Source organism: Diadema setosum, chromosome 5 (genome assembly GCF_964275005.1).
Source record: "Diadema setosum chromosome 5, eeDiaSeto1, whole genome shotgun sequence".
Taxonomy (NCBI): Eukaryota; Metazoa; Echinodermata; class Echinoidea; order Diadematoida; family Diadematidae; genus Diadema; species Diadema setosum.
The window spans coordinates 29,402,358-29,423,943 of NC_092689.1; the positions used below are offsets into that span (position 1 = coordinate 29,402,358).

Consider the following 21,586-nt stretch of genomic DNA (forward strand, 5'->3'; position numbering starts at 1 on the left):
TTTTTTTCCGACGGTAGCTTTTACGCCTTTATGGATACATTGTATTGCGTGCGACTTCATTTGTGTCGAGAGGTAGAGGTAGAACTGGAATCGCCTGTGCTTTTAATATTCACTCATCGACGTGCAAGGAACGAGATCGGGCACAGATTACGCTCGCTCCATTACTGCGACAACCATGGCAGAAACTTCGGACGCTGAAGTGATGCACCCCTTCACGAAGAAAGTCATTGATCTGGACCAGCAGTCGGTGTACCCAGATGTATGTATGTCATCTTCATTGTGGTCCCAAGCGGACCAGCGTTACATCCAGAAATCTGTCACCCGAAGTGACTTCATCGTATAATACTGACAATGTATACGAATAGGCCGATTTTATGATTGAATTTCCTCGTTTCTCCCAGAAGTTTAGAAATGACCTTGCGGTCGAAGAAATTAACTTTTGACGCATCAGACAACGTAAAAAAATGATTACCAGGATCGTATATGGCTATGGCAGTATAAATGCTTGTATATGTTCATGTTTCATATATTTTCAAACTACAATTTGTAGAGCTATTCATTGTACGGTCATACTTACAACCTTTTTTAGAACCTTTGTATCAGACAGATATTGGACTTGATTAGCATTCATGCTATTTTCTGGTACCTTTTATGCTGTATTCATGCATGTGTCTTTTTGTTATGTATTATTTAATGTAGGGATGTGATTATAAACTGTTAAGATTATAAACTTCAACTTCAACTGAAGTGCTGACAGCAGATATCAGAGTTTAATACCCGTTAGTAGCCAAGCGCTGGTTATAGTTGGAGTAATAATTACGGAAGAAATTTAGAGAATAGTTTGTAACGTCTGATGGCTAGTAACTTATCAGTGGGAATCAGTGGGAGTGCTGGGGGATGATTGTTCCAATTCTTGTGGGATTCATTTAGCGGTGGCGGAAGAAAGTAGAAGTAACAGTAAAAGCTGCAGTGGCTGTTGCAAATAACTTACAATTGGTAGGGCCTACTTCAGTTCTAACAATGTAACAATGGAGTTATAAGTTGTTTCGAGATTGTCAGATATTTGTCCCTAGTTCCGGCCCCTTTACACATAGTTTAATGTGACGAATGTATAAATCGTGTACTCTCCCATAGGGGCCCGAACGAATTCACGTGTCGCCGATATCCAACTTCGTGAAAAAGGAGTTCTGCCTGGACAAATTTTACGACGATGCGTCCACAACATACGAAGGATTTCTAAGGGGAGAGCAAGTTTCCAGTAAGAACTTGGAAGCAGCCCTCATTCAATGATTATATGTGATTTCCTTTGGATTACAGTGTAATGCATGAAGTTATACTACGAATCTACGCTTACAATGCTCCACAAATTGCACAGAACAACGAGTTCGTCCAGAATGCACAGACAGAGAGGCAGTCTCTGGTTTGCTCATTCAAGCCTTCCGCTGTTCAGTGTATCAAACATAAAGTTCTCCGTCATTGTTTTATTCTGGCAGAGGAATGTGTAAATCTCCAAACAGCATATAAAAGAAAGGGAAATTCTATCCAAGCACTATAATCTTCATTCCAACCACTTTTCACAAAATTGCAAACTTTTGTCTAGACGTTATATCTTGACCCTTAATAAAATGGTTGAAATATTCAATGTATACTCTATTTCTATAGTCTCCAAAGAAAGGGCGAAAATATTTGCAGGTGTTGTTTTCGCTTCTGACACCAAGACAAAAGTTGAAAGGGTATTAGAAGGACTTGCAATCGAGGACTAACTTCACGTCAAAATTTAATGCTTCGAATTGTGGGACGATTATATTACATCTAATTGATATAACTTTATGCAGTGAAGTATAGACAGTGGCATAACAATCTCATAGTATTTTCCATCGTATACGCTGGTAAAGAACAATAATGCATGCTCCTGATTAGATTCTTTCTATTTTCATATACACTGTACTGTCGTCTCACTCACCTCTAGTCTGTCCAATATCTTCTTTCTCATTTGTTTACTTTAATCTCTCTTTGATCTCCTGAACTTTTTTTCTTTTAACTTCGAAAGTTCGCGTTGTCATAATCGTCAGATAGTGTACTAATGCACACTTTATTATATAGGGTCCCCCTCTCACAAGATTGCTTCTGTTGGAGATCCCACTTTAAGAATGTGATTTTTTTTCTGATTTTGCTTTGTGTGCTTCTGACTTTTAAATGAAAACATGTTTCATTGTTTCAGACATCTCGTAAAAATTGATTATCAATACAGGGAGTATAAAGAATTCAAAATAATAATGAGCACATGATAGCGTTGATATCAATAGTTCCGGGACTATAACCTTTCACCATTTATGCCCTTCCGTCAAGTCTGTCAGAAATAGACAGAACACTTTCATTTTCTTCCTCAGTCCCCGTCTGTGTCTTTAGGATTCCTTGCACTGTTTTCCTTCCCTTTATTTTGTATATTTTGCTTGGCCCCTAAACGCAATTATAGTTCTTTTATTCGGCCAGCAATGTGGTATCATAACTGTAATTCCCCCTTATCTAATCCTTATTTGATCCCAATTTTGTGTATTTTATGTTCATATCTATAGAAGAACAATAATTTTATCATCTTAAGCAGTTACACTGTACAAGTTGTATATTATGTAAAAAAAAAAAAAAAATCTTTTCACAATAAGCAATAGAGAGCTCACTTTCATTTTTTCTGAAGTTACGTGAAAATGGTAAAAAAAAAAAAAACCTCCGGAAAACCGCAGAAAGATAAATAACGTACAACATGTCACAAATTGATTTTTCTCATAATGTATGCAGACAATGGACCTTGCTTGGGTTGGAGACCACGTGGGGAGAAGCATTACGAATGGATGTCATATCTCGAGGTACGGACATTGACGTTTGAAAACACACTCTCACACACATACACACACACACACACTTACATACACACATGCACACATACACGCACATACACGTCCATGTTACCATAATATTTTGATGACATTTGTATCTTTGTGTTGTATCAACTTAAAGGTATTAGCCCACATTAAATTTTTGTAAACCTGCAGCAATTGGTCTCATAGTTAGCATGGAGTTTGGGTATGATTGCAGTAACACCTGTGCAAAATTTCGTTCCAATTAGTCCATTACTTTCATAAAAATGAATGAAAATGCACCGTAATCCGTATGCATGCGTATAACGCTCGCTAGCTCCGGTCCACGTACGTGTTACATGTACAATGTACGTAGCTATAGCCCGCGCTCGTAATTCGATTTTGGGTCGGGTTGACCCGGTTTGAAAATTGATTTTAAAACGATGATTTTCTCTCTTTTATCGAATGGTATAGACAAAGAGCGACAGGTGAGGTATGTTACTGTTATAACATGTACTTGAAGTCATATTGGACCTGTTTTATGCAGTTTTGATTTTCGTGGGTTTGCAAATGTGGGCTAGTACCTTTAAGCTCTGTTTGAAAAAAAAAATAAGTGGCCATGAATTCTACCGATTGAAGCATAAAAATGAATGGTGTTACATTACTGTTTGCTTTGTTGTTTGTCTTTGTATTTGTGTCTATTAAATGCAAGATATATTCTGGATAGATCAACTCATGTCGCAAACAAAAGAGTTAAGCAGTTTAAGAGTGGGTAGCATTTCACGAACACCAGTGCCTGTCTCCTTTTCAATGAGTTTTCGACGGATCGTGACAAAGAATGCAGTTTGTGTCCCATTTTAATCCATGAGTTCAAAATAAACCAGTTATCTTAAGATATGTCAAGGTTATGTAGGAAGGTTCTAAAATTTCCAATGTTAAGACTCTTAATCCAGCCGTAACCCGGGCTAAGCATTTTCTATACCACAGCATCACGTTAAAAGATAGTTAACGATAACTATGTTCCTAAATGACGCTTTGCTTGTAGCTGTTCAGGTTAAAATACTTTGTTTGAAATGCAACGACCTATCTCTATTGATGAATTATCTTTCGTAGGTCGTAAGTTAAGATAAATTGCATTATGACCTAGAATTAAATGACGGAGCCTATTCCTCATGCACTGCGATTGTTGTTTCTGTGACTTTTAGATGAAAAATGTTCGGCAAATTAGACCAACAAAGGAGATCCTAGTATCTGCATAGATATCACGGTTTAATTGCAATGTACGGATACACATTTTACATACACTGTCTGCCATGTTCTAAAGTTACTATTATCATCATTATCATTATTGCCATTATTATTGTTGTTAGCATTGATAATCATCAATATAATCGTTTTAATTATTTTTATCGTTTTGTTATTATCATTATCATTACCATTATTACCATCGTTATTATTACTATTATCCGTATAGTTGCCGTTTTATAGTAGCAGTATAGTCTATATACTGTCATCAATATCATCGTCGTCATCATCATCGTCGTCAGTTTTATTCGTGCAGTGTTATGATATTGATGTGAATGTGCAAGAAAGGTAAAACAGAGAACTACAACAGGAATAATTTGAAATAGGCCTAGTTATAACACAACAATAAGTGTAATTCACGGTCATGACTATTTATACCGCCCAACATTGCAACTACAGGTCCGCATGAGGGCACAGCAGTTTGGTTCAGCTCTCATCGAGAAGGGGTTTGCCCCTTCAAGCCAAACCAAGATCGGCATCTTCAGTGACAATCGCCCTGAGGTAAGACCTTTAAGGTTTTCCTCATTACTACAGCATATTTCCCCCATAATGATCATTATGCCTACACAATAGTCATCAAGAGAGTTGGAAAGACAATCAAACAACAAACAACAAATTGAACAACTTGAACTTGATTGTAACCTCAAGTATTTATGCTTATCACATGTTATAATAGTTCCTTCAAAAATTTCAAAGAGATACTTTATTGGAATTAAAAATTCTTCTCTTTCATTTTTTTTTTTTCTAATGATTTTCCTCATTACCAGGTTTACTTATGAGCTCAAAAAATTTCAACATAATCATTATATTATTCCCACACATTACAGAGCATTGGAAAGACACATTTTCTTTTTCATCTTAATGTTTTCCTTGTGCATTATTATAGCCTCTCCTTGTAGGCTCAGTATTTCCACAAGAATTATTGTCATTTATTCCCAGAGATAAAACAGAATTAGAAAAACAAATTCTTTGCTGTTATGATATTCCTCACTACTGTAGGCTTCCGTGTAGCCTCCAAATCAGTGGCGTATCTAGGGAAAATGGCGCCCGGGGCAAGCACGAAAATTGCGCCCCTAATTTCTGAAAAAGTGTTTAACCCCAACACCATCCCAGTAGGGACTTTAAACAAAGTCCACATGATGCTTTTTCAAGCACTTAAAAGGAATCTTTTGAGGGTGATTTAGATGTAATGAATTTTGATAGATTTTGGCGAGCGAGCGCAGCGAGCGAGCCGAAAATTTTTGTATTTCAGCTTACAAAACATGGAATTCTTGTCATTTTTTGCTTACCAAATCTTACAAATCTAATCAAGATATAGTGACGGCCTTATAAATAACGATTTATACCAAAAAACTGAGGACATTAGAAAAATACTCTAAATTTATGCGTGCGAGTGAGCTGAAATGTGTATATGTCCTCGTCATCATCATGTATTGTTCTTATCTTTTTTATATAAATTTTGGCGAGCGAGCGCAGCGAGCGAGCCGAAAATTTTTGTATTTCAGCTTACAAAACATGGAATTCTTGTCATTTTTTGCTTATGAAATATCACAATTATAGCGACGACCTTATAGATAACGATTTACACCAACAAACTGAGGACTTGAAAAAATACTCTAAATTAGTACGAGCGAGTGAGCCGAAATTTGTATATTCCTGCGTCATCATTACGTTTTTTTATTATCTTCTTTGATTTTTTTTTTGCGCCCCCTCCCCCGTATGTTCGAAACCGTTGGCGTCCTCTTTTGATCCAATCGGCGATCGCTTCAGAACGAATGAAATTGCATGCAGTCGCTGCTCCGTGTAACATTAATTTTTCCTGCTAAATATAAAATGACATGAGAGAACACAATAGACATTATCATTTTGTCCGCGTCATCGTAACGTTTTGTTCTTATCTTCTTCTTTTTTTTATACAAATTTTGGCGAGCGAGCGCAGCGAGTGAGCCGAAAATTTTTGTATTTCAGCTTACAAATCATGAAACTCTTGTCATTTTTTGCTTATTAAATCTTACAATTCTAATCAAGATATAGTGACGGCCTTATAGATAACGATTTATACCAACAAACTGAGGACTTGAAAAAATACTCTAAATTAGTACGAGCGAGTGAGCCGAAATTTGTATATTTCCGCGTCATCATTACGTTTTGTTGTTATCTTGTTTGATTCGGGTTTTTTTGCGCCCCCCCCCCGTATGTTCGATACCGTTGGCACCTTCTTTTGATCCAATTGGCGATCGCTTCAGAACGAAAGAAATTGCAGCCGCTGCTCCGTGAAACATTTTGCCTGCTAAATATAAAAAGACATGTGTGAACACAATGACACTGTCATTTTGTCATCATCACGTTTTGTTCTTATCTTCTTTTTTATATACATATTGGCGAGTGAGCACAGCGAGCGAGCCGAAAATTTTTGTATTTCAGATCACAGACCATGGAATTTTTGTGTGAACACAATAAACATTGTCATTTTGTCCGCGTCATCATCATGTTTTGTTTTTATCTTGTTTGATTTGGTTTTCTGCCCCCCCCCCCCACCATTCTCCCTCCCCCCTTCCGGGCGAGTTTTTTTTTTTTTTTCCTTCTTCTTCTTCTCCTTTTCTTTTTTTCTTCTTCTTCTTCTTCGTTTTTTTTTTCCTTTTTTTTTCTTCTTCTTCTTCGTTTTTTTTTTCGTTTTTTTGCGCCCCCAAGGAGTGGCGCCCGGGGTACGTGCCCCCCTTGCCCCCCCCCCCCTAGATACGCCACTGCTCCAAAAGTATGTCACCCCATGTTATTTACTTCAGCACACAAATCAGATTTGAAAAGACAAAGCCATCATAGTATATAATGGTTGTGCGTCGGACACACTGAAATCTTTATACACTATAAGAGCTCAATATTGAGAAAGGACCCTTGTTAACAAGGTCAAAATATACAAACTTTTATCATTGTGAAGAAGCTGCGGATAAACAACTGAAAGTAGAAAGCGATCAATAGAGTGCTACAACAAAGTTATTTATAAACAAACTCTTACGAACAATTTCCTTCATAAGCACCTTTTCTGTGAACTCAGGTAATCCCAAATACAGTTGAATTAAACACGCATGTAACAATTACCTGAAGTAAAATTGACAAGGTAACATGTATATCTGGCTTGCAACCTTGTCAAGAATAATCCAAAATGTGTAAAAATGCCCCGAAGGATCTCAGTGGCGGCCAAATTATTCATCCGCACAGTATATATTTTCATACAATATACATGGTTGCATTATCCCCAACGTTTCAGTTCTTTGAGGCTTTTCTCCTTATTTACACCGTGTCAATTCGTGACTGTTCGGGCTTAAATCCTTTGAAAGCCAGAGCGTGATAAACTATAAAATTTATTTTGGTGTTGTCGCGGATTCAAACGTCGATTCCACGTCAGTTAACAATATTGTGCGTGAAAGCATATTATGATAGGCTACTTTGACTTAGCCACTGTTGGCGTTATTCATAAGAAAATAACATAGGAATGCATAGACATTGAAGTAGTATTGCCACTGACCAAGTGGCACTTTCTTTTATATGATTGTGTATGTTATGATTGTAATATTGTATGACATTTATACATGTATTATGAAATCTGATATTTTTCTACAGTCTTGCAGAACAGGAAAAACTGTGGGATACAATCAACATTAATTTTGACAGGGTGACTATAGGTCTATATAGCTCTCATTGCTTTAATTTCTATTCCAAATACATAAACAGCTAATGTTCAAAGAGTCTTTACATGTTGAGCCAAATCTGCCCCATGGCAGATCCTTTCATTTCAAAAGAGACGTCTTTCAGGACAAATTGCAAGTCAACGGCATCACTTTATTCTGAAAAATCGTTACTAAATAAGTGGTTTTTTTTTCTATATATTTTTTAAACTTCTTTGTGTTCGTAGTGGTGGTATGGTGGTGGTGGTGGTCTGTGTGTGTGTGTGTGTGTGTGTGTGTGTGTGTGTGTGTGTGTGTATGGGGGTTAATACTTACGCTATACTTGGCTCTGTCGTGCTCGATGACACCGAGTTTTTGGGTTTATCCTTGAAAGCACGCCATTGTTTTAGCTTATACCGTACGTCTCTGATCAACCTCATACAGCACCTCTGTCAGGGTGTCTGTGGTGAAAGAAAATAACTGTGAGACTGCCCTTTTCCAACATCACTTTAATCAATGTTTCGGACTACATGAGTTCGTGATGTTACATAACTAGGGCACATCAATGGTTTTATCCATCACAAGGAACAGTGAAAGAAACACAGCATCAAACGTGAAGAAAGACCAGCCAAAGGCTGCATTGATGATAGATGTTTGCAAATTACATTATGAGAACAATACTACAGAATTTAAACAACAATAAACAGTTGATGTTGTGACCATCCAGAAGACACTTCCATGATGCATGAAAATTTAAATTTACTTTGGTACTGTACTTTTGTGGGAATCTATGAAGGTAAATGTGAGGCTCACACTCACATATTTTGTCTTCTCTGCCAAAAAGTCGAAGCAATGTGTGTACTATAGACAATGGTTTAGCAAAGTCGAGGTATTTGTCCCTTTTTGTTTCAAATCGTTTGCATTGTATCGCTTGATAAAGCAATGTGGGGATAGCTATTATGCCGATTCAACTGAAACGATGAATTCAAGTCGAGTTCAGCTTCAACGATCTGCAGTTTTGGCCAAGTAAAGTTGAATAAGAGTTTAGCAGTGGAAATTATCGCTGAATCAATAACAGACAGATTTATCTCAAATCCTTGTGAACTGCCTAGTCACATGAATACTAGACTATCTGTATAATATGTATGTATGTATGTATGTATGTGTGTGTGTGTATCTATCTATCTGTCTGTCTATCTATCTATCTATCTATCCATCTATCTCTATCTATTTATCTATCTATCTTTATCTATATGTATCTATCTGTCTGTCCATCTATCTATCTATCTATCAATGTTGTACACGGTACGTTCACTCTCGTGAACGCATTTTGAAAAGTTTGACTGACCCGGAAGTATTCTCTCGCAGTGGGTGATCACCGACCTTGGTTGCGTCACTTTCTCCATGGTAACTGTTCCTCTGTACAGCAATCTCAGTAGAGAAGAATGGCAGTATATCATCAATCAAAGTGAGTAAACTTCAACATAAGACTTCCAACTGACTAGTGATACATAGATTTTATAGTCATTGCCTTTTATATAAACACTGGTGTAATATAAAACTTCACATCCCTGCGGGAGATTTTTATGAGATTTTTTCTTCATTTTGAAGCGTAATAAGAATATAACGCACGAACAAGTCACTATAGATGTGTTGAAATTGCTCAAGCAAGAGTTCTAACCTCAAAGGGTGTACGGCAGAACGAGCAGTGATTTCAAAAGAAAATGATTTACAACCCACTTAATGGCAAAGAGGACACAATGTACGACTATATAGACTTCAATTTCAATTCGTTGTATTATAAACGACCTTTTAACCCTTCATCTCCTAGTTAATGAAATAGACTGTAACACTAATGCAAAGTTGTCGTTCTTGTGTCACCTAAATATGTTATTTATGTTGAAATGAATGGAATTCAGATACGTCTTTTTTTGTGGATGCTGCGAAAGCAATAACTATTTTGTAAGCGAACAACAACGGGACCAATGTGTCGCCTTTATAATGCCATCTCCAGAGATTGCCTAGGGGATGAACCAGATTACAACCTGGGACCTCTTCATTGATAGTTCTTTGTCACGCACAATGAGCTACAACAGCTCCTTTCGCGGAATTCCTTTACAATAATATTTCTTTCATTTCCTATTTTGAATCTTCATAAAGTTTCCTGTTAGAAAGAGCTAAACAAGAAATTCTGTGTACCGGCAACTACTGTGTGGGTACAAATCGTGATATTATGGACATGATGTCCTTTTTTTGTGTGTGTATTCTAATTCTAGCAATATGACTGACTGAGGATACAACAATGACAACATGGTCTTTATCTGATACCATAGTAATTATGACTTCGAAGCTTCTTTAATTAAAACAAATCTATATACATTTTTTCGTGTTTTGCCTTTTGAGATTACAAGTACTTTTGATAATGGTTTGTTTGTCACTTGCAAAGAGCTGTATTCTTACTTGTAATTGAATCAGTTGCAAAATAATCTACTTCTCTTCGACAGCCGACATGGAGCTCATTGTGGTTGACACTCTATCGAAAGTCAAGGAACTACTGGAGTTCTGTCAGTACCTCATGACGCTAAAGTACGTCGTTGTCATGGAAACCGCTGGTTCCGAGGAGCTCAGAGACCGGGCACGAGACAGCGGAATCACCCTGCTGGGGTTCGATGAACTGCTCGCCATTGGACTTGCAAACTCCAGAGAACCAACCGTGAGTTGAGGCACTTCACTACAAAACATCCCGAACATGACGAACATCAGGTCCTTGTATTCTTGTGGAGAGAGGAATATCCATCCCATGTAAAACCGATAGAAATAAACAAATCAAACCGAAGCAAAAATTCACGACATACTAGATAACCTGAATCATTGTGTATGAAAGAGACTGTATTAGAGAGATAACCTTAAAGGTAGGTCAGCAAACGACGGATGAAAGCAGAATAAAATTATGATAAGCCATCAGCAAAGCGTATAAATGTTCATGAAATCAACAACAAAGACAACTTTGGAATGTCAGCAAAGTTAATGTCAGTGAAGAGAATAATGATTACGACGTAAGCCGTTGCACCAATTGAGAACGACAACGTAGCTGCTGCTGATATTCTTGTCAGAATATGCCGCGCATCGATGGCTGGCTCCGGTTGATATTGTATCTATAGGGAAATTGTATAGTACTTAACGAATGGAGATCTCCAATATTCAACATCCAATAATTTAGTGTCTGCATAAAACCTAATGATTGATATCTAGCACTGCTTATACAGGCAGTTAAAATATCTATCGTCACTGATGATGAAAACTACCAAGCAAACTGTAGAAGCGCATATTATTTATCTTTGACCCAATTTTACACTTTGGAACTATGTTTCATTATTTCATTTCAGATAATGGTGTTTTTGAAGTCCATCGCTCAGACAACCAAAACGAGGTTGACGTGAATTTTAAAGCTTTATATATAGTTATTTCAAATACGAGACTGAAGAAAAAACCCACATAGTAATGAATATTCAATATGATCATGGTGATACTCACCTAAAAAAACATAATCCAAGATTAGTTTGATTTTAACATTATAAGGAAATATATTTTAATTAATTAATGTATGCGTTGTTTGTTTTATCTGGTGTCTGATAGCCGTGTAAGCCGGAGGACCTTGCGATGATTAATTACACCAGCGGTACAACAGGTATCTATCTTCCACCATATATACTAACAGTATGCCAAACCTATTCTTTGGGGTGTTTTTTTCTTTGTCGTATTCTCATGTAAGTTTTATTGAGCGTATGGCTGCTCCGTAAAATTTCCTTTTTCTCTGTCAATTGTTTAATTTTTACCGCTTTGCAATCTGTGTCGCAAAGTGCGCATTACATCATTAATATTGTTATGATCGTAATCATCACGTGGTGTTATTATCATAAAGCTTTCTATTCTAACTTGCTATTTATCGTATATGTTGTTTACTATGCTGTTTCTTCATAACGCCGTTCTCCTTATCAAATTCTATAATAGGTTTAATCATGATTCTTCATTAACGCCATAATCAATTTTCCCAGTGGCGTCGCAGAACAGATTGATGATAGCAATTTTCTCTCGCTACAGGTATGCCCAAAGGCGTAAATATCACGCACCGGAACATTATGTCAAATAGTGGAGCTATGCTGGCGTGTCTATGGGTGAGACTCGTCTTTTCAATTCAAAGTGGCTGTGTTGTCCATCAGCTATAGGCTAGGAACTCCAGTCACATTTATAGGGAATACAAACTGGCCTGATTTCATCACACTCAATGTCTAAATCTAGACATGAAAACAGATGCGATTACACATAGAGAACTTAATCCGATACTAGTAATCTACAGTGCTTAATTACTTATCAATCGGCGTGTCTGGCGGCCGATAACAATACCATTTACCACTCATGCTTGCCGTCGCTATTTTTGACTAAAGACTCTTTATAATAACCAAAAATTCCGAGAAAAATAATTCTGTAAACACGAAAAGACTAACGAGTTATGACGTAAAGTAAAAGTAAAGTACAGTCTATCTGATTATTAAATTGATGTAAAAGCGATAAAGCGAAAAAAAAAAGAGTGAAAATAGATCATCGGAGTTCGCTGGCCTTCCTTATGATAAAAAGCACAAGCCTGCGTTTACGCGAACATGGTTTAACAAATGATGGAAGGAAACGGGGAGAAAGAAATAATTCACGGATCACCTTGCTTCTGTATGTATTGGCAATAGCGGCGCTTTTTGTCAGAAACGAATTGTATCACAGGAAAGCAGTTCAAGGACTCGAGAATCATTACATAGATGTCTGTGCCTTGGGCAGCAGGATAGCTTAAGGGTTGTCAGTCCGAGTGTGGATAATGAAGAATTGACGCCGACACAAACGAGGCCTTACAAGAAATGGAAAAATCTTGTGCACAACTACCACCATTATAATAGGAGCAAGGATGGTGTCCGTATTGCGGATGAATGAAGAATAACAATGGCAAGCTATAGGCCACCAAAAATGTGATTTCATTTAGGAACACTTCTTCACGAACATCCCACATTATCATACTATATTCCTACAAACAGGGATTATTCACTTGAATACCCCGTTTTCTTTTCTTTTTCAGTTTGTCTGAAAACAAGAAGGCTGACCCAGGGCTTGCCTGTTATAACATGACAGCAATTTTTGTACTCAAACTAGATGCCAAGCACTCAAGTGTATTTGACAAGAGCAAGGAAAATGAATGACTCTTGTTTACTACTGTAAATCATTATATCACTTGAAAATATAAAATTAATAACTTTGGAAACAATGATCCCAAGCAATAAAGTGGCACAAAGTGACAATGCATGCGCAAAACGTTTGGTATATAAGTATTTGTAACATATCTGCTTGGTTTCCCAATTTCGCGAAAATCTAGAGATGACATTCTCGCAGGTGCACCAAATTTAGAATTTTCAAATAGTTTGATGATGTTTAATTCCTCTCTTGTGCATTCTTGTAAATTTCAGACAATTTATGCCTTCCCGTCTGGATGTGTTAGCATATCCTTTCTTCCACTGGCGCAGCGATATGAGCACACCGTACAGGTAAGACTGCATGGAAGACAGGGATATTGGAAGCTTGAAAGATTGGCAAAATTGGAATAACTAAAGACTATACAACTGGAAAATTGGAAGACTGAAATATTCAAAGATATAGGAGGATTGGAAGGTGGGAAACACTGGAATATTGAAAGAAAGACAACAAAATAATGTTGAATGTTGAAAGATTGGAAGATATAGCTGTACGATCGGAAAATTGAAGGATGGCAATTTTGGATATAATATAGTTGAAATATTGCAATATTGAAAATTGAGAAGAAAATCTTCATCTACAATGGAATGGAAAGAAACTTAGAGGAAAATTTGGAGAGTTTCACATGATTGTTGCCATTTAATAAGAGGAAGTCATTTGGTTTTCAAGTTTGAAAATATTATGGCGGGCCTGCCTTGGCATGATGTGGATAATGAAAATGCGATGATATTTGCAGTAATAATGACTGTGTTCAAATTTCTTTTTTTTTTTAAACTGTTATAATGTTGAAAACAAAGAAGTTCTATATAGAACCTCTTTGGTTGAAAACAATCATCTGTGCACGCGTTTAGCTTGTATTTTCTCTTCTGTCTCGTTCGCGAAGACCCTGGTCATGACGCGAGGAGGCTCCGTTGGGTTTTCCCGTGGGAACACGAGCGATCTGTTGGCTGACATGCAAGAGCTAAAGCCCGACTTCGTTCCGTGCGACCACAGGACGGTTATTCGGCTGTACGACGAGGTTTGTGTGACATTGTCCTATTCTTTCATATCGTCAGGTATAACATTAGTTGTTTACGCAAACCATTCTGATATGCACTGACTTCTATCTGGATGAGTACTTTATATGATTATGATGATAGAAATACAATGTGCCACACTGTGGACGCTCTGATTGTCTTCAATATGAAAACTGATGCGTCATTATATTTCTGGCATTCTTTGTTAAAATTTGTAAAATGTTAAAGGCTACCGTTAACATCGACCTTAAATGCAAGCTTATAGCGATAGTGTCAATTTTTCTCTGTTTGAACGATATAATCATCACAGACGCATCTACATTCTGGTATCATCCTGTCATTTTGTTTTTACTCCGAGTAATACCATGCACATCAGTTCGAGCTTTCTATCAGTAGTGATCACACTAAATTAGAAAGACGTTCACCTTGTGCAACTTTGCACGATATTTCATGCTCGGATATGTTTCAAGTTGATTTCTAATTGAACTTTTCTTCACTCATCATCAATGACATTTAAGCATTGCCAACAAACAAAAAGTGGCATGTAGTCATTATGTGGAATTACAAGTATACAAGAAGCACTAGTCGTGCGATGTGAATTTTAACCAGAGGGTCCGAGAAGTTCCACCATCAAGCTCAACATTTTCTTCTATACTCGGTACAAACTGTCTAGGTTCACACTTATGTTTGACCTAGTTGAATCAGTACAGTTTGGGTCAGATTTAGTACCAAATTTGTAGGAGAGTTGCAAAAGGTTGTAGAGAAACATACAGGGTTTTTTTTTAAACCAAATTTCATCAATATTTGCAGATCATAGGAACGATGAGAGCCTCGTCGTATTTCCAGCGAGCGATGATCAATTGGGCCTTTGACAACAAGAAAACAGACGCCAAGAAGTGAGTAAGGAGAGAAAACAGATTAGTGGACTCATTGCACACAATGACTAAAACATTGACAAACAAGTAGAAATACAAGCTTGCCCTGAAGAAGTTTATTGCTTACATGAAAGTTTTATACTTTGATTTTTTTTTTTTTTAGCAAAAAATGTTCTCGATGCTGGATTGTTGTACGACTGGTACAGCTTTTTGCAGCGAAAAAGCTGAATTAATCTTATTCAGTCTTCGTTTTTTTCTTTTGTGCATTAATTGTTGTTAAGTAATGTATCTATTCATGAAGGGTTTTTGTTGTTCATTCATTTTCTTTTTTAGCTCATTCACTGGGTCTTTTCCGGAGAGTCAATGCTCGTAAATTGATTTACGAACAGTAGGCCTACCGTTTTCGTTGGCATTTTGGCATCGTTTATGGAATTTCATCATAGTGTGAACATGAGTCAAATGAAAATGACGGTGAGCATTTTAAAAATAAATAATAGGTCAATGCTCCCTCAAAAAAGAAGGCCAATGATACATGGGGTGTAGAATAGGATGGTAAGAAAAAACTCAAAAGGAAATAAAATGATCTACTGAAAAGTTGGTTTATGATAATAACGTTTCCCGGTTTCTCTTGACTATTGTCCTACAATGGCGATAATGGCGTTGTATTATGATGCGTCATATAAGTAATATTGTACCGTATAAGCTCTTTTCTTAAAGGCTGAAAACCTGGCCTAGATGAAATTTCTGTGAATATCTTACAGTGACGTACTCCGGAGAGACACATGGAGTGACACACTCGTCTTCAACAAATTCCAGGTACGGATTCACATAGTTCTTATATTAAATTTATTCCACTGATTAGAAATCATACGTATCTATTACTATTCAACATCTCTTCTTCATATGTAGACAGGTGAAAAATACTATGCATGTTTATTCGTGCATTAATATGTTGACGTGTAGAATCTGTATAATTGATTCTAATCAGTGCGGATAGCATATGCCAATCCATAATGTATTTCCCTTGTAATTGCTAATGTAGATACAGTTGACTTTTTTGCACCATGCTTCCAGAAATTCTCCTTAGAGGCAGTCTACATGCGTTTGTATACATTGCTTTTTTTTTTCGATATCTTCTAACAATATTGTTTGAATAAACCCTTTTGAATTGTATTGATGAGGGTGCACATTATGTATTATGTCATAACATCATTGGAGATGAGAAAGCATGAAGTTCTATAGTTACAAACACTACTATCTAGAAGAAATTTGACGTTTTGGACGAGTGACGGAAAAAAAAATCCCACAGAGTTATCTGAAGAATTATTAATTCTATGATGCATATAGATAAAATGATTTCAATAATCTACCATCTCAATCGCACATTAGGATCTTGTTGGGGGAAAGCTGAAGTGGATCTTGTCCGGTGGAGGACCTATCCCTCCCGAAATCTCGCTCTTTCTCCGAGTGGTCTGCGGATGTCCGGTATGTTCCATATTATATCACAACTCCAACATAAGCCTCCTTCAACACCTTTATAACGTCTAGTTTTGTGAGACTTTTAACGTTTGCATAAACTCGAAAAAGGCATCGCGAAAGTTTTAATCTGCATGTTCTTTGAGCAGAATGCAACAGCCTTTGTTTGATTTGTGAGTGTGTATAAGATTATGTGTGTGTGTGTGTGTGTGTGTGTGTATGTTTGCTTGTTTCTAAATGTAATATATAAAATTAATACACTTTTTTCAAAGCTTGAACAAGACGACTGTTTGGCCCTTGAACCAATAATCTTATCACCACAAACTTTCAACGAACCCATACCTTTTATGCTTTTGTTTGTACTTCTGTATTTTTCTGTATTCTATTTTTTGTTTATCTCTTGACTGGCATTTCTGTAGATGACAGATTCGATACGTCATTGCCATTATCATCATTACCATGCAAGAGCATCAAAATCTATGAAATATTCATAATGTGTTTTCTATGCAGGTGAGTGAGGTCTACGAGATGACGGAGGTTGGTGGCGTGATAAGCGGAACAGTGGCGGGGGAGACGGAGAGCGGTCACGTGGGGTCAGTGATGCCTTGCTGCGTCGTAAAGCTTATCGACGTGCCGCAGATGGGCTACCAGACCGAGGAGGACCAGGGCGAGGTGAGGCTGGCGGTTACAGTTCGTTATTCCGAAGGTTCGTTATTCCGAATGTTTATTCGGAAGGTTTGAAGACTCGTTAGTGCACACTTCTTTTTTTTTTTTTTTCGTTTTCGGATTAACGTACCTCCGGGATAACGACCTTATTTCATTTCTTTCTTTTTTTTCTTTTCTTTTTTTTTTTGATTAAGGAACCTTCGGTATAAGTAACCTTCGGAATACGAATCTTTGTTATCTCTTTCGGATTATCGAAAACCTAGATATGGGGAATTGATGTGTTTCGGAATAAGGAACCTCCGAAATTACGAACCTTATTTCACTTTCGGATTCAGAAACCTTCGGAATAACGAACGTCACCCGAGTCTGCCTGGCTGCTGTCAACTCATTGCGTTTTATTCAAGTCTTACACTTAGCTTTAATACATTAAATTGACACTTTAATCAAGCTTTCTCTTTGCTTCTAAGATGAGTTTGTGCTTCTGCTTAGGAGATACCCGTTTGTAAATCCTGTACATCTATGCCGATGCACTTATGTATTCTACGTTTTATGATGACCACCCTACAACCAACACGCTGCCTTGATGAGAAAAAAAGTGGATCCTTCCATTTAAACTTAATTCCAATTTTTCACTTCATGACTGGAATTAAAGGCCTAAAATTGCCTCACATGAACGTGCAAATCGAACGAAAACGGAACTTTTTTTAATTGTCTGTTTAAATTCATGCATACATAAAAAAGAACACACGCCCACAAACGCACACATAGAATGATGTCCATCTATAGTGTGGGTCACATGAGCTCATTTTCTCCTCTTCGTATTTCCCTCCAGATCTGTGTGAAAGGTCCTGCCGTCTCATCTGGGTACTTTAAAGAGACACGGTGGACCGCTGCTTCGTGGGATTCAGATGGCTGGCTTCATACTGGAGACATTGGCGAGTGGTTACTGGTTTGTGACGATTTCTCAACTTTGTTATTACTCTATCATTATGATTGTTATCATTATATTTTGTTTGTTTTGGGGGCATTTGTCACCGTTACCCAGCGTCTTTTGTGTGTGTACGAAATAATACGAGTCCTAGAGCGGGAAATGTTTTAGTATACCTTCTGCTTAGAGTATACCCTGTCTTTTGGCTATTCTTATTATCAATAATCTCTCTTTCCTGCACTTGTTTTTTTTTTTTCTTTCTTTCTTCCCCATTTTGACCGCGTTATGTTCCACTTGTTGTGTCTGTATCATAGTTGATGTTCAGGCTACGTTTGTCTTCTCGAATTCCATTCTACTTGGTGTTATTTTGTTTGCACCTAAATCCTCCCAGCATTTTGGGGTCTTGGGTCTTTTGTGAAACAAATCTTAATTCCATTGCATCTTGAAATGAGAAAAAATTCCAAAACAACCTTTGGGCAGATTTTGTTTCCTACATGGTTATTTCACCCCAGTGATACATTTTATAAAAACGAGAAAAAAATGTTGTGTTGTGATTAATGTGTTGTGTCAGAAAGAAAACCAACAACAGAAAGCCAAATTAGAATCAAGTCCAATTAAGTAAACTCGCATACTCGTCTTGACATAATGAATATAAATAGTTGTATGTGAAAATCCTGTTTCTTACAGAACGGGGCGCTTAGGATCATCGGGCGCCAGAAGCACATGTACAGAACTTCTGAGGGGCACTGTATCACTCCTGAAAGGCTTGAAGGCATCATGACAAAAAGCCGCTTTGTTTCTCAAGCCTTCGTCTACGGAAATAACCAAAAGGTATAATATTTCGCAGCTTTCGCGACCCCATCATACTATCTCCTCCAGACCTCCAGCTATCATTGTAATTATGCATAATTACAGAGAGAGAGAGAGAGAGAGGATACTTTTAAGTCCTGACGTACATGCATACAGACATCAATATGTACAAACAAAGAGTTCTATAAAGTGTTTGTTTGTAAGAGATATCTGTACATTCTTGGAATGTAATGTGAGTAATCGTTAAAGGCATTTTGAATTATCTTTTATTGGAAGTCATATTAATCACAGTAGCCGGCATCCATTTTGCTTTATTTTGTTAGTATCATATTGATGTTTTACGCACACCCTAAAATTGTAACAGGGCTGTAGTTTCTGACGAGAAGAAAATTTACCCAAGAATTGCACGACATAGCAACAACTAATGCATGTCAACTGGATTAAATTTCAAGAAATGAAGTGTAATGCACGAGTGAATCTTGTATAATAATTGTCTGAATTATAGGGCTGCGGAAGAAAAAAAAAGAAGAAGATATAAATTAGCCATGAATTATATAGGTGAATGTATAATAATATACACGTAAGTAAACCGGCGTATTCGAATAAAAAATAAATCATTGTGTATAAATAGTGTAGTGATAAAGAATGTTTCCCCTCATTTCACCAAAACGTCATCAGTCCTATTTTGTTTACCTTTCTTTTATTTACCAGAAAGAGACCATCGCAATCCTCGTAGCAGACGAAGACGAACTGGAAACGTTTGCCAAGAATAACGACCTCACGGGAACTCCCGCCGAATTGTGCAAGGACAAGGTTGGTTGAAGGCTGCAAATGAAACGAAACAAACTTTTGCTGAATAGCATTCCCTGTGTTGTATTCTACCAGATTTTCCTGGGGGTGTTTCATCAAGTTAGTCAGCGCTGACAAATTGTCAGTCTCTGACAATAACCATAGTAACAGTCAGTGACCAGAGCATCTCAGCCAATCAAAACCAAGGATTTTGCTGAAATTGTCAGCGCTGACTAAATTGATGAAACACCCCACAGATCTACGAGCTCATTCACCAAGCGCAACATCACACATAATTATTTTGCTTGGATCACAGATCACTCTATACCAAAGTACACATACACTGTATCTGTAATATACTGGTATATCTTTATACACATTACATATTGTATTCGTTTTGTATTTCAGCACACACAACCGGATGGGAGGTGTGTGTCACAATGAAGGACAACACAGCGTACTGTATAATTTTAGAGCGAAAAATTAATGCTGTGTGCATGGGAGTAAGCTTTTTTGAGTGTAAATGTAGAGGCATATAAATGTATATTGTGTGTGTGCGAGTGTGTGTTTGTGTGTGTGTGTATGCGTATTTATAGCGGCTACCTGTGTCTGTTAGTGAAAAAGACGTGTGAATTTGTTATGTCCCATAAAAACATTTTGGACATTTCATATCTTCTGAAGATAATCGCCGAAAGCTATAAAAGAAGCAGTGTGGTAAGATGACCTTGCCCGTATCAGGACAATGCCCCCCTTCCCTCTCCCCCCCCCCCCCGACAATAACCATTGCCCCCGGCTTAATACTGGTCGGTGATAAAGTACGACTAAAGATTAGGATATGGGTAGAATTATGGTCAGGATTAGGAGTAGGGTCAGGGTCAAGGGAAGGGTCTGGGGTAATTGTCCTGGGGATAACATTGTCTTAGTACGTGGCAAGCATGTACTGTTTCAGACGCACTATAGATAGACATCGAGACATAAATTGCGTGCGATGGTTTTCATGCATGCATGTGTATTTTTGACAATTTTCGAAAATGTAGATGAAGAGATGAAGTTAATGCTCCCGCAATGTTGTTTTATCTCACATCCTCACAGATTCTCTTGAATGAAGTGAAGGCTGACCTGAATCAAATCTATGAAAGATTGGAACTCTGCGATTTTGAAAAGGCAAGTACGGCATTATCATTTATCAAGCTACATAATCACCTTTTTGTAAATGGCATTCTCGGTTTCAGTTGTTTCTATCTATCTTTACAGAGCTTTCCTAATTATTGCATTTTGAAAAAAAAAAAAGAGTCAAACAAAACAGAACAAAATATGAAACAAGCAAACTTTGCATGTGATTTAACGTTACTCCTCTTGTCAGTGCTTGTTAAAGACATTTCTCTGTTGTTTTTTTTTTTTTTTGTGAGGAGGAATTAACTTTTTGCGAAAATCATTATTTTAATGGCGCCGTGGTGATAATGTGCATGTACTATGAATATTTACCTATGGAAAATTGCGAAGACTCTGACCATTTTAATGGTATTTCACCATGCGCAGGTCAATGAGTTCATCTTTCAGCCTCATCCCTTCAGCGTCGAGGACGGCTTGTTGACTCCGACAGGGAAGAATCGACGTGACGCCATCACTGAACACTTCCAGGCCGACATCGACGGCGTGTACGCCCTCCTCGAATAGGGGGCTGATCTGTTCTTACCTGCCTTCTTTGAACAACTAGTCAACCGTGTCAGGTTTGGTGAGGGTTTGGGGAAAAATGAGAGATTTTAATTAAGCGTAAACAAGGTGGCAAAATTAGGTAAAAACAGTATACTGATCGTTGTAAATGTGGGCAAAATAGCAATGTACATGGGAATATTGAACCTTACGGGCCAGTATGCTATATCTTTCCTCAGGTGACTGCGTTATTTTTTTTTTC

At 37.4% G+C, this 21,586-nt stretch overlaps 1 protein-coding gene and 1 long non-coding RNA gene across 2 annotated transcripts; both read left to right on the forward strand.

Annotated features, from left to right (window-relative positions):
• Positions 1-1,143: 1,143 nt before the first annotated feature.
• On the forward strand, positions 1,144-4,623 carry LOC140228445 (uncharacterized). Its single transcript, XR_011901241.1, has 3 exons — positions 1,144-1,258; positions 2,797-2,864; positions 4,560-4,623. It is a non-coding gene; the product is annotated as an uncharacterized lncRNA (long non-coding RNA).
• A 9-nt stretch (positions 4,624-4,632) lies between these two features.
• On the forward strand, positions 4,633-21,348 carry LOC140228827 (long-chain-fatty-acid--CoA ligase 1-like). The gene is made up of 14 exons (XM_072309099.1): positions 4,633-4,661; positions 9,191-9,290; positions 10,327-10,535; positions 13,327-13,404; positions 13,995-14,129; positions 14,938-15,023; positions 15,764-15,818; positions 16,392-16,487; positions 16,989-17,150; positions 17,977-18,093; positions 18,760-18,903; positions 19,594-19,695; positions 20,764-20,835; positions 21,211-21,348. The coding sequence occupies exons 2-14, from the start codon at positions 9,227-9,229 to the stop codon at positions 21,346-21,348; spliced, it is 1,458 nt and encodes a 485-aa protein (XP_072165200.1). The 5' UTR covers positions 4,633-4,661; positions 9,191-9,226.
• The last annotated feature ends 238 nt before the right edge of the window (positions 21,349-21,586 follow it).